The sequence below is a fragment of the Dysidea avara genome, chromosome 4 (assembly GCF_963678975.1).
Source record: "Dysidea avara chromosome 4, odDysAvar1.4, whole genome shotgun sequence".
Classification (NCBI taxonomy): domain Eukaryota; kingdom Metazoa; phylum Porifera; class Demospongiae; order Dictyoceratida; family Dysideidae; genus Dysidea; species Dysidea avara.
Genome location: NC_089275.1, coordinates 35431275 through 35445791, shown reverse-complemented (window position 1 = coordinate 35445791; position 14517 = coordinate 35431275). Strand labels below are relative to the sequence as shown.

The following is a 14517-nucleotide window of genomic DNA, read 5'->3' as shown; positions in this document are numbered from 1 at the left end:
TTATCAAGTGCAAACTCTAATGCATATCACTTGCTTTGGTCACCGGTAGGAGAGCCTTTTGTTCAAAGGATCGAGTATGACAAACCATTTATGGATAAAGCACTGGTAAAAGTAAAGAATTTTTATTTCAACAAATTTTTGCCAATACTTTACATTACCATTTCTCCATGTGCTTTGTCTCAGAATAGCCTAACCAAAAAGACATCTATGGACAGAGAGGTTTTACTTAACTTGGAAACTAGTAACCCTAATCTGAGCCTTGTCATGCATAGTACTAGTGTGCGGCATATTGAACAAGATTCAAGAAAGCAAGACTTTGGTACAGATCTAGAAAAGCTAAGGCCACCGAGGAATTGTAACCAGAGCCTTGAATCAGTTTGACAAAACAGTCTTCTGATTGTGATGATCTGCTGCAGTTTGTGGCTATGTATTCCAAGCCATCACCAGCATTTCAAACCATGAAAAACATTTTACTGAATTTGAAACGCAGTAAGACGAGATGGCAATTTCCTTTATCATGCAATTGCCCATCAAGCTGGATTGATACCATTATCCAGTAGTGGTGATGAAGTAGCACCTTAGACAACTGAACCTTTTGACCATGTCGAATTTTCGCTTATTCAATCAGAAGGTTCCTTTTCACAAGTGGACTGGAAGCAAACAATCTCGTTAAGTTGACAGTATAGCACTTTGGTCTATTATGTAAACTACCTATTAAACAATAACTAAGAACATAGTGCACTGTATTAACGGTACTATGAGACAATGAATTGGATGGTGATTTAGAAATTCAACTAATGGCCATTGGTCTTAAGAACAAAATTACTGATACTCATATATGCTGTTGGAATTTTTTTGCCAGAAAATAATGTCCTTCCCAACCACCGCCTGTTTCAAAATGAAAGGTGGGCTATTTGTTTCACTGTCTTGTGATGAGTTTTGTGCCCAGTACAATTCTTTTATTGTATCGTAATTCTTGTACAATGGATGTGATCATTTTGATTCTACCAAACCCTTGTATTGCTATTTTCATGGAGACTTCCAAATACAAATAATAATATAATAATCAACTAAATAATCAAGGTGGTGGGAAAATCAAGGGGGGATCCTGCTGTGCAGGAGGACTGTACATATTCTAGCAAACAAGAGGAGGACTAATCATATAACATGGCACAAACATAAATTACTTCATTGATGGAGTCCCACATGGTGGCACATATTGGTGATCATAAGATACAAAATCCTTTGATTCACCCTAAGACTCTCTTGACATGTATTTGTAATTTTGCAATTTTCTTTGTACATAAAACATCTTCACTGGAAAACTGGTTATTATGTTTAACTTCACTCCAAGTGATGCTAATAAATCTTGAATATCACATCCTTTATCAGCCATAATCTCATCGCCTTCTAAGGTGAAAAGGTTGTAGCTTGTGTACCCAAAGAAGAAGAGTGTTCAATGTCAAGTTCTGTACAATCAATTACAAGTCTGGTGTTTGGTTATTGCTCTTTGAAAGCTACTGGCATAAACTTCTGAACTACGTATTTGCCATGGTGGATAACGTTTCAAACCCATGTTGCAATGATTGTGACTGTGACATGCCAAACCTGATGGCTATAGATTTAGCTCAGGGTCACCAAACCGAAGTCTTACTAGTGTAAGGAATAGTTGCTCGAACAAGGGCAGTTTGTAGTCTCTACTGCATGGTAAGTCTCCTTTGATCCTCCACCTCACCACTGCCTTATAATTTTTGTATCAAATTCAAAAATGGTCTTGTAAAGAGTTGAAAGAGTATCATAGTCCAGGAGGTCAGCATAAAAAGAAACTAAGCCATTGTCTTCCTTGCAAGCCGGAATAGTGATTTCTCATACTTAGGTTTGTGATTTAGCTACTAGGTGATCACACAACTCTGCCACTTTAGCTTTCAAATAATCAGCTGAATTGCAATCAATATACTCTGCATCAATTTCACAGAATTCATTTAAGGATGGTCCAGAACTAGCACTCTCCTTGTTAGAATCAATCTCTAGTACTAAAGCTGCTCTTTGAGATGTGATAATTGTGCACTCTTTGCTGACACTGCAAGGAAATAGTGAAGGAACAGCTATCATCTTCAACATACACCTAGCGGCTTGTGGATTTTCTCCACCACTAAAAAAATCCTCTGATTTGATATGCTCAGAACATACTTTGATGTTTGTATTGATCACAAAGTCTGCTCATTGAATCTTAACAATCCATTCTTGATCCCTTTCTTTGTCTGTAGACATATTTGGGAACGAATGAAAAGAGAATATCTCACTACCAAGTCTGGCTGATTCACGAAATGTGTGACAACACAAGGGAACACAGCAATATTGACCCTTCCACCCCGAATCATAGCATCTCTTGATCGTCACACTTACATCGCCACCTTTATCAGTTTCTGATGTGCCTGGTGTATCATCTTCAGCAATGTTCATGCTCTACGTATGCCATCTTGGGTGACCTGTTTTAAGAAACCAATATCACTTTTGAGAAAAAATACAGTACAGATATTCAAAAATATGCAATAATACAATTTTAGTTATAACTCATGTTGAAACCCCTTGTACGTAAGCTGGGTGCATCAGATACTCAAGCAAGAACTCCAATATTAAAGTACAGCAGAACTGTTAGAGTCCCATGGCAATTTTATTTCGTGACATAATTTGACACAAGACTTATAATAGTACATGTGCTACTACAACTGATTGTGTTGTAGACTGAACTATGTCATGCAACTTAATGTTACATCATGTATGCATGTGCTGCATGTGTTACAATCAAGCATGTGGTACATAATCTACTCCTTGAGAATCTCAACCCAAGCTTAGTATTGTACTCTATCAAGAGAGTTCCTATCTTGGTGAGGATGTCATCAAGAAGGAGGAGTAGTGTCTGGAGCAATCACATGTTCAATCACTTCAATGTCAATAGTCTGGTTATTACCTGTGAGGTTTGCTTCATCTGGGGCAGGATGGAGGTGATGTCTTAGTCGGTTGAAACATTGACTGGTAATCATTAGAGATAGATGTTGTTCTTTATTTCTTTCCAATGACCTTCCCGGTATGGACATAGTTTACCAGACAAGTAACTTCGTTGCTGCCTGTGTACAGTTGCCACTGAATTCAAGATACCAAGATCCTATAACTCTACTAACTTTGCACATAAATGAGCTTGATAGGAGTTGGTGTCAAATGCATCAATAGAGTTCTCAGGTAGTTTTGGTTGATGACCAAACATTAGCTGAAAAGAGAAAATGCCAGTACATGTACAGTATGTGTGTTTTGCAGTGTGGTATGGATATAATGTAGGAGTAATGGTAAATACGTACGTATCTTGGTTCCAGTCAAAAGTTATACATCTCTAATATGGAGCTAGCAAGTCCTATAAATAGTCAAACTGTTGCAACACTTGTGGGATGTGGCCACTCAACAATGGCTCGGGTTTTCCTGGGGCCTAATCATACCAGAGACATGACCCAGATGAGATAATCCAACATGACACTTCTTATCATAAAGTGTTAGACTAGCCTCTTGGAGCCGATGTAAGACCTAAAGCAAGTGTTCTTTGTTCTGTACAGGATTTGAGAAGAACGTTAGTATATCTTCAATGTAAGTGGACTATGGTAAGTCTCTAGGGATTTTGTCCATCAACCTCTGAAACAATGCTGGTGCCTCTGCCAATCTAAACAGCAATCAAAAGAACTGATATAGTCCCATTCCTGGGCTTGGGAAGCATGCTGTCTTTTCACAATCCTTAACTGAAAACAGGGAGTTACGAGTCTAAAGAACCGGCTGTTTCCTGAACTACATCTTGCAATGGTAGCATCATGAGCGGTCTTCTTTTTGCTAAAACCCTGCTGTACAGTATATTTTGTGTGCATATATATGACTGTACATATCCTCAACATATTACACCTGTACTATTCTGTGCTGTTTATAGTAATGTGAACAAGGAGTCTAACAAGACAGAGTGTTATAATGCTCATGCTCTAATGAAGAGGAGGTGTAACTTCAGTGATGACTCAGTGACCACTAAAGACTACCACAGTGGTAAACTAGGTGAGCATACTGTAATAGAGTAAATGTGGTGATGTGCTTTAATACGCCATTAGTGCAGTACATGTATATCTTCATTGTGTTGTGTGTACAGTACATCATAAGTACGTACATCATAGAGGTGGGCGATATCTTCAAAAACAAATGTCAGTAATCTTTTGGCACATTATCTCGATAGCTACTAATATTGTGATATGTCTTTTGAATAACTCATACCTAGTCCATATCAACTGACCTGCCTGTTCAATTTGTTTTCAAATTCCAAGAATGCTGATTTATTGTATAGTAGCTGGTTGTCAATACCTAGTATTGTATGCCTGAGCTTTACCCATGATGTTTTTTGTACAATATGTTGCATCATACTTACCAAGTTAACAGCAACTATAACACATTGTGCTTGTTACAGTGTATCTTTATATCATTTTTGCACATCGATATCATTGAATTTCTTGATATTATTGAAATATTTCCCACCCCTAGTTAGGGCTGAAACGGATAGCAACTTTTACTATCCGGATATCCTGAACAAAACCTATCCGGATATCCTACGGATAGTGACATCATCACTTGCTATAGAAACATTTTATGGTTTATTGTAAACATCCTTGTTTTACTAGTACTAGAAGCAAACAAACATTAACATGATAGCAAAAGGTTTGTGGTATTAAATGTTACAGTGTTACTTTGCACCGTCTGTAACAAGATTGGCAGCTGGAGAAAACATGAATACAAGATGTAGCAGTTGCTACAAGACCTTTTCCAGGTACAACTAGTCGTAAAGAACTCTTTATAAGGCAATAACTATTCTGTTACAACTTCTTCAGCAACATTCACAGCCTCGCTTCGTAATTTAGCGATGGGCGTGGTCGCGAGCAAGCTGATTAACTTACCAGGCTGCTGTTAACTTCACATAATCTAGCTTAGCTAACTCTCCATGATGAAAATTGATTCATCTAGTGATGTGAAAGTTGGACAGATAAATGGCTTTAAGTTATTACTATCCGCTTGGCTTCAAAGTACTATCCGGATAGTAAATTATTATCTGGATATCCGGATAATACTGATATCTGTTTCAGCCCTACCCCTAGTACATCATTGTAGTTCCTACTTGTGTTATCTTTGTGTTAGGATTATACATCACATTCTACCTACTGGGTATGGGGAGCTATACCTGTGCCACTATGCCATACAGTGGACTAGTAGCTGATATGACCCATCCTTCACTGAGAGGTCTGTGTGTAGTGTGTGCGTACGTGCATGTGTGTATGTGTAGTTTATGTGTGTATAGTGTGAGTAGTACGTATGTTTGTTTGTGTGTGTGTGTGTGTGCGTGCGTGCGTACGTGAGTGTGTACGTGAGTGTGTTTGTGTGTTAGTGTGTTTGTTCATGTGTGTGTGTGTGTGTTTGTGGTGTTTACTGTAAGTCTCTACTACCATTGAAGTACAGGTTACTATATTACCATGAGTTAGTAATAAAGGAGAGGAGAGTGTCTCAACACAGTATAGGGCCTCTACCAATAATTCTGTGTAAATGTAAGTCAAAAGGATTCCATCAGATGTGTTAACATGTAAACACTGACAGAACAAAGAAATGTGATGGTTAAAATAACCTTCACCTATAGACTTTTGCAGGAAGAATATCCATTTGAATTACAGTACACAGAATCATTTGTAGAGGTTCTGTAGTGTGTTGTAGACACTCTCCTAGTTCTCTTATTTATACTCTTGATATTACCAACAGTTGTATATACAGTAATAGTAACCAAGAGTATCGAATGGGTATATTACTTCATGATTAATGATTGCATGAACACACAGATATTTCAGTAATTGTTCATTTATATTGCTGTTACAGGTTGCTGTTTCAGTCACTAAACCACACGCATGTGTGTGTTTGTGAATGAAAACATGATAGCTATCATTAAAGGGAAATGGCTAATGTTAAAGTTTTGGCACTGCCAAGTTGATCCGCATGGCAACACACTTGTTTCTGCAACCGTTGTTTTAGCGAGCTGGAGTTATCTTGGGTCCTCACTACACTTTCTTTGTTCAATAACTGTTGAATACCTGGCGAACAAAGATCCGTTGCCACGTACGCATTTCAAATTACCATTTCGCGTAAACGAACAATTACTGAAATATCCTTGTTATTTTATGCAATCATTAATCGTGGGCAAATGCACCGTTTGACACTCTTGGTTTCTATTGCAGGGTGTATATACTCTTGATATTACCATGTACAGGAGTACATACACGTGTGGTGCTACATGTTGTTTTATACCTTCTAAAAGAGTTTGAAAGTTGGTCAGGCATCCGTGTGGATAGGAAACTCCAATATGTAGTGTTTAATGGTTGATCATCCTACAATAGTTAATTTGCTAATACAGTACTACAAGAAATGAGACCATTACATATTTCTATCTGCTGTATGGTAATCTTGTAGGATTTGCCTCTGGTGTCATGGGGGCACTACAGTTGTTGGGTAGCCTGTTTGCAGCCGTGACCGGAGCATTTGTGCCGGTAAGAAATGCTGTGTATCTGTGTGTGTGCATGTTAGTATGTACATGTTATTTTTTGTCTGTCAAAGAATTAAGTTATGCCATCCATTCTGTACTGGTACTATGCTATATGTACATGTATCCCTGTGTAGTAAATGTGCTATCAGTTGTGCATGGCTCTGATTACAGTGGAACTTTGGTTATTCAAACCTCCATTATGTGAGGAGCAATTCCGTGCATATCATGGTTATTGGCCTGTAGAGTGATTCATACATCGTAGTATCACAAATGCAAACCTCACTTGAATACTAAACAACAACGTAGAACTGAAGTTCCACTTAACCATGTGTACATAAGATGAACTGCCATTTCTGTTGATACAGGACATAGGGTTCGTATGGGCATTTGTCATCATCATGTTAGTGTTTGGTGGTAGTATGGGAATATCTGTGTTCAGTGTAACTGAGAGAAAAATATTAACAACTCCTCCTAAACTGAGTAAGTGCTGTCTGTCACTGTTGTGTGTGCGTGTGTGTATACATGCGTGTGTTGCGTGTCTGTCTGTTTGTGTGTATAGCATCTAGATACATATTTAAGTATACTGTGCAGTATAAAATGCAGTTGAGCTTGCTTGAAGTCATGGCTTTCTCGTGAGTCATTTTTTAATTGGAGCATGATTCGAGTGTTATACTTTTCACACTTTTGTATTAATTTATTGTTTATGCAAACCCATTTCAAAAAAGTTGACCTTTGCTTAATAAAGTCCCTATTTTCTTTTTCATTGGCCTATTCAAATATGCATGTAGTCATACATACCATATACATGTACTGTATGTATCATAGTGTACAGTATATTTGACCTTAAAATAATAACCAGTACATACATGCGTACTTGCATTAATATTGACTTACTTTATGTGTGTACAGAATTCACTACAGTATTGGCAGCATATGTTGAGCCCTTAAAGAGTAAGTGATCTGTAAATTAGTTACTGTCAATTTACTGTACATAGCAATGATTGACACACTACAGTATCTATATTCCCACATATAATTGTGTGCATATCAGCATGCAGTATGTACAGAGTACTGATTTCCTATGCTTAATGTACAGTGCATACGTACATGTATTGTACATGTATTGGTTTACATTGTTGTACTGCGTATATGTACACTGAATGTACCATAAATTGGGAAAATTTTGACATTGAATTTTTGACGTACGTAACATATTTTCGTTGTTTTGATAAACGACGAAAATTTATTACAGCGAATTTAAAAGACAGTACAACTAGCTATAGAAGTGAAATGATGTCCAGCATTGTGTCAAAGGTCGTGTATGTTCAAAAGAGATAGCCACTAAATCTGTACCTGCTAGATACCAGAACACTACAGAAGCTCTGTTGGACCTGTGCTGGATCAATCGGTGTAAAGCAATAGCTGCTGCCTTTCCTGTAAGCTCACTGCTCAACCTGACAATGCAAAGCTCCTCACAAGTGCATGTCCACTGTGCTGAAGTGTGATGGATTTTAACCGTACTGCATCATGCCTTAACCAACATTCTTCGTGGATGATGGTAAAAATTCGTCATTTAAATTTTTGTCAATAAGGTCAACCATGAAAATTTGTGATGACAAAATTTTCCTGATTTACAGTAGAAAGTACAGAGTACTAATATTGCTGTACATGCATATATACACTATATGTGCTCATCCAGGAGCATACAAATGCACACTGGCTTGGAGGGCATACAGGCATACAGCATAATCACATGTACATTAATTTAGTGCATGTGTACATACAGGTATGTGTGTGTACTTTAATACAGTAGGACCTCCGTTATCCGAACACCTGTGTGTCAGTTAGTTCATAAAAGTGTTCAGATAAGTGAATTTGTTCGGATAAATGAAACCCATTCATTTATATACAGAGTTCTGTTCAATTACTCTAATAAAACATACACTTACTCTAATAGAACATTTACCTAATGATGAAATACTCTAATAGAGCAGTCACTTATACTGTTTGGATAATTGAGGGTTCAGATAATCGAAGTCCTACTGTAGTAGAATAATATGTGTTACTGTTCATGACTCCAACCACACACAGACTGGGATTTCTTTTGGGTGTTCTTCACCAGATTTCTGATGCAGATGGGAGTGGGCACTGCACTAGGGTGAGTACTCATGTTTAATATATTGTGGATGTATAAACAAGTCATGTTATACCTGCATTGACTGTTTATGTAATAAGTAGTGCCCTTTAATTAGAGACGTATGTACTCTCTAAACCGAAATTCCCTAATTGAAACTTGTAATCCATCTCTACGTATATATGTATGTATGTATACCTATCTGCCAGGTATGGAAAATAATAAATCATAAAACACTCAAAAGCGATGAGTAAAATTATGTAATTCCATCCACACACATACATACAGTATGTTCATATGTGTACGCACTCCCATAGACCTGTTTTTTTTTTTCTGCGTATTCAAGATAAGCAATATGGTGCTCTATTGGCCCAGTGTGAACACAAAATGACCCATGCACTTCTTCTTGGCTTCTATTCCATTTTTCTCAGCATTAGTCTAGCTTTGTGGCTGATACACTTCAAACTTGAGCTAATTGGTCCAATCAATGTTACACCAATGGTGGAGCAGTAGATGTCTGGGTTGGACCAGAGTCTGAATGCTTATCATAAACCATGATAACAATTTGTTGTTATGTACTTCTATGTGCTGTAACTGTATTTACACATGCGTAGTCTTAGTAAGCTACATGTACATGTACACACTGCCATGTGTAGTATGTGTGAGGTATACTAGACAAATACACTATGTACCACTCAAATGCAACATTATCTTGCGAGAGTACAAGCAACTAGAAAAGTAATAATTAAGTGTGCTCTGTACAGTTCACGTGCAGCTCCCATGAAATTACCATAACTCACAAATGGTTTGGGCAAATATACTGTACTTTCTTACTGGATATACGTAAGCTAACACACGAGCACACTTTAGTCCAAACCCAACTGCTAATTTGCAGTAGAATGTGAGTTATAGTTTTCCCTTTAAACTAGAACTAATCTTACAGTTTACACACTAGAGCCTTGATACTTTTATGATACACTATATAAAACAGTACAAACTATTGTGCATTTTTATTTTTGTCTTTTAGCTTCCCAATCATCAAATACTCAACTTCTGGTTTGACACTGCCACCAATCTTTCTGTTCACTTCCATGCTATTTGTTGCCCTAAGTTGCTATCAAAAAATCGTAAGCGCTCTTTTTTAACAAAATTACTACAGTAGCTCATCCTATGCTTTTTGGGTGAAAAATGACAGACTAGTTCTATTTTAAACATAAGATTGTAGAATAGCAAGGGGCGTGCCTGTTGCCTAGCGCACAGGTGCTAAAAATTCAGTAATAAGCCACAGATTAATTAACGACCACAATATTTCCATCAACGTAAAAGTTAACCTGTTTTGCCATGTTACTTGGGAAGCCTTATGCAAACTGTACAGAGCATTCTAAAGGGCGTGGCACCCATTTTGCTTGCCAGAATTCATCCCATTTCATATGGGATGAATATTTGTGAGCAAAACAGGTGCCACACCCTTTAGTTAGCAAGTTTTTTAATCACTTACACTCTCGCGAAACAACACTGCATTTGAGCTATATATACCATATTAGATAGTCATTATATAAGAAGGAAGATTGTGTAGGCTATCATATCCCACTATTGTTATCAAGAGTATAAAATAGAAACCAAGAGTGTTGAATGGGGTATTAGCCCGTGATTAATGATTGCATAAAGTAACACAGATATTTCAATAAGTGTTCGTTTATGCGAAATGGTAATTTGAAATGCGTACATAGTAACAGGCAGTTTTCCATGTTATTCAATCAAGTATTCAACAATTATTGTACTAGTAAGGACCCAAGATAACTCCAGCTCGCTAAAACAACGGTTGCAGAAACAAGAGTGTTGCCACGCCTTGATCCACTTGGCAGTGTCACAACTTTTAACATTAGCCATTTCCCTTTAATGCTATCATGTTTTCACTTGGTTTAGTGGCTGAATTGAGATGCAGCAACCATTAATGACAATATAAACGAACAATTACTGAAATATCTGTGTTACTTTATGCAATCAATCACGGGGTAATACACCTGTTCGATACTCTTGGTTACTATTATATACTCTTGTTGTTATGCATGATGTTAGCACTGGATATGTGTATTATAATGACTGCAGGTTCCTACAGTACTGGGTGGAGGATATGATTGTTCTACCCAAATATGGTGGCAGTTGTATGTCACCCATCACAGCAGTCTCCATACTCTTCCTGCCCTTGTTGATAGTAGCTGCAATCTTGTGAGTAATTACATGAATGTGCAACTGTGTCTACAAGTATCATGTATCTTCACATTAAACCTATTGCAGTATGTATACCTTATGTTCCCTGCCTGAGTGAGTGTTTGTCCTGAAATGTGCAGAGAAATTCTCTACATGCAATGTCTAGCCTAATTAATAGTTTGTGTATGTTTTAAGCCAACACTTCATTGATGTGCTTACATGACACATGCAGTACTTAACTAGATGAACATTTACTGATAGTTTGATCACTGTAAAATACATACTTACTGTATGTAACTACTGTACATTTTGTAGCTCTGTACTTGGAGGAATAGCCAGTGACAAACTGAAGAGAAGAAAAGTGCTAGTGATCACAGCAGGTACACTGTTACCACCTCAACATATTTGCCTGCTGAGTGTACTGGTGTTTTTCATATGTAGCTTTTTCAATGGCAGTCGGTGCTGGACTAGCTGCTGGGCTTCCTTATTTTGTTGTTGCTGCCATCACCGCTGTGTTGTTTGGTATGATTGTGTGTGTAGTGTGTGAGTGCATGCGTGCGTGCATGCGTACGTGTACATACACATGAATTGCACAAAGCTAAGTACAGCATATTACTGTGCAAATGTACATAATGTCCGCATACAGCACAATCAAGAGTTCATAATATAGAGAGGGAGGGATATTATGAACTCTTGGCACAATGCATTTCACGTGCACAGACAATTTACTTGTTTGTACATAATTATACACTGTACTATGGGGGTCAGCAAGTACAACCTGTTTCTGTATGTATCCTGGTTGCAGGTCTCTTGAATTTTAATTAAAAATTCAATGCGTTGCACAATGTGTTTTGCCTATCATTTCAATTGGTTCACTTTTCAACAAGACAACCTGGCTTACAAAGTCATTCTCAGCAGTGTGCATACATGTACCATATACAGAGACTGAAATTATGGTCAGAAATCTGCCATTTTTCCTACCATTTTTGACTAATGTCTGAAGAATTTTTTTTCTACTGTACTAATGAGTATGTCCGACCAAATAGCAGGATTTGTCAGATCATTTCCCGAACATAATTTCAGGCCCTGCATACTTACATATGTGACCGTCTCAGCAAAAACCTGACTTATTCACACAATTATTTTTTTTTTAAATTCACTCAGTATTATTTGCAATGTACACTAGGAATGGATCACCAAAGTTTCAGCCTTCTGTGGTGTGTAGTTTTGGAATTATAACGCTAGACAGGAGGAAGAGCAAGATAATCAATTTGTACAGCGACTATACACTACAGGCGCTTACATTCGCAGCCATAACTTCCATGTGGATTAGTCTACAACATTTTACTTTAAAATGTTCAGCATGGATCAGCACATCAGCCAAGGTATTAGTGTTAGCCCTGTAGTCACTTGCGCATATGGATATGAAGGTGGTTTGGTAGAAGAAACGATGACGATCTTGTTTACGTTTACTGCATCATAAACAAATGCACGTGACACGCATACCGTTGGAGCTACAGAAACGAAACAGAGATTTTCAAACTCTCCGTGAGCAGGCGAATAAGATGGTATATAGTTTTAATCAATGTGAGTCTTCCTACTTTGAGCACTGGCCCGATAAAAACTTCATATTTTTTCTTTGTATTTTACGGATAATTTTTAAATTTTGATTTTCTCGATGCGCATGCTTGTGCGAACAAGTCGGGTTTTTGCTGAGACCGTCACATATGCACATAGGCCAACATTATTTCCTGCAATTACTCCTAATGCTGTACATGTATCCTACCATCCTTCCTGGGATGACGATACTGTGTCAAGGCTTTGCTTAGCATGTATATATATATAGTGTATGTTATGTACATTGTGGTTAAAAGTCTCTCCACAATTTTTGCTCAAAAACAGTTTTATTACTCCATCATCCAGGTGCTGGATTCGGTACGTATCTGTCGGTGGACTTTGCCTTACTCATGGACGTGTTGAAGAACAAACAAGATCATGCCAAGGACATTGCAGTCTGGCACCAAGTGAGTTTGTTAGTGTTGTACTGCATAACCAGACCCACTATAGTAACACAGGTGTGTATTTCATAAAGCATATGTATGCACATATGTGTGTGCATGTACGTAATAAACTACAGCTCATCAATCCCATCTTAACAAATGTCAGATAACTGCACATGCTTAGCCAACTTTTAAGGCCCCAATATGGTAGGCATTAAATGACTTAGTAATACATCCACCCTCTAGGACATTTTCACTCAGGGGTGACATGTTAGGCTTGTTCATCGTTTGCTAATTGTAGCTCCATTGTATAGTGACTGTTCAATTAGAGTGTTTGTCACCAACTGTATGTTCTATTAGAGTAGTTTCTTCTTTATTCTGGGTCTGAATAGACTTTGGTAAACAAAATTGATTTATTAATTTGTGTACATGTGTACAAACTTGAGAGTAGAACACAATGGAATTGCTTGTACTAGAGGAGATACAATGAATATACAGAAAACCATTACATACAACAAGTTTTACTATAATGATGGTAACTTACAGGAACATGTCAGCCTTCAGTAAAAAAAAAAAAAAACTAGGCCTATAGTAGTATACATGTACATACTGTGTGTGTGACAAGATGGGCCGCATTACATGACTTTGGTTGTCTGGCATACACATGTACAAGTCAACTAAAGGAAACTGCATATAGTAGAGAGTTGATTATCAAACTAATGCAGGGGGAAGCGTGTTTATATAACCAAACAGTACATGAAGCCTATCAACTATTCACAGGTTTTTTCAATTACTCTAATGAAGCGTACACTTAAAATACTCTAATTGAACAGTACTGGCTGTTCGGATAATTAAGGTTCAGCTGTTTCCTGACTAGAATTGCACATACGCAGTTCTTTGCAAACACTACGGTACATACCGCTCAAACACAACATCGTCTTGCAAGCATGCGAGCAATTAAAATACTTGCTAATTAAAGGGTGTGGTACCCATTTTCCTTGCTAATATTCATACTGTTTTGCTTGGGATGAATACTTGTGAGTGAAACAGGTGCCACACCCTTTAATTATCTAGTATCGCTTGCACTCTTTCGAGATGATGTTGTGTTTGAGTGGTACATACCGTATCTCATGTATGTATATACTTCTAAATTATTTTTTAATATGATTATGTTACGTTTGTGTGTCCCTAACAGGCTCTTGTGTTACCACAAACATTTGCCACTCTCATTGGAGGACTTGTTGTGTCCACATTAAACCACAGTAGTTGTGAACATGGACTAGGATACATTGTACTATTCATATTGACTGCTTTATACTTCTTTCTCAGTGCACTGTTTGTAACATGTATCAAGAAAGTACGATAACAACACTACATCTTAAATTATTGTACATGTAGATAGTAGTGGTAATCAAATTGTAACTAATTGTTTGTGTATTAGTATATGTGTACATATCTTTACTGTAAAGAATTATCATTAAGTGGTTTGTAGTGTTTTTTATATGTAGGGTGTATTGTGATTTTTTATATTAGTTCATATTCATGTAGAAAATTTCACATTAAAATAATATTTA

At 37.3% G+C, this 14517-nt stretch overlaps 1 protein-coding gene across 2 annotated transcripts in view; it reads left to right on the top strand.

Moving 5' to 3' along the window:
* The window catches only part of LOC136254823 (uncharacterized), a 22565-nt gene extending 8048 nt beyond the window's left edge, over positions 1 to 14517 (top strand). For both annotated transcript variants that reach the window (XM_066047580.1, XM_066047579.1), the window contains exons 10-20: positions 3968 to 4086; positions 5212 to 5313; positions 6526 to 6602; positions 6964 to 7078; positions 7508 to 7549; positions 8690 to 8756; positions 10842 to 10961; positions 11259 to 11323; positions 11385 to 11465; positions 12867 to 12967; positions 14139 to 14517. In XM_066047580.1, coding sequence (XP_065903652.1) covers positions 3968 to 4086; positions 5212 to 5313; positions 6526 to 6602; positions 6964 to 7078; positions 7508 to 7549; positions 8690 to 8756; positions 10842 to 10961; positions 11259 to 11323; positions 11385 to 11465; positions 12867 to 12967; positions 14139 to 14309 — 1060 coding nt within the window. In that variant the 3' untranslated portion in view covers positions 14310 to 14517. The remainder of the gene's footprint in view (positions 1 to 3967; positions 4087 to 5211; positions 5314 to 6525; positions 6603 to 6963; positions 7079 to 7507; positions 7550 to 8689; positions 8757 to 10841; positions 10962 to 11258; positions 11324 to 11384; positions 11466 to 12866; positions 12968 to 14138) is intronic.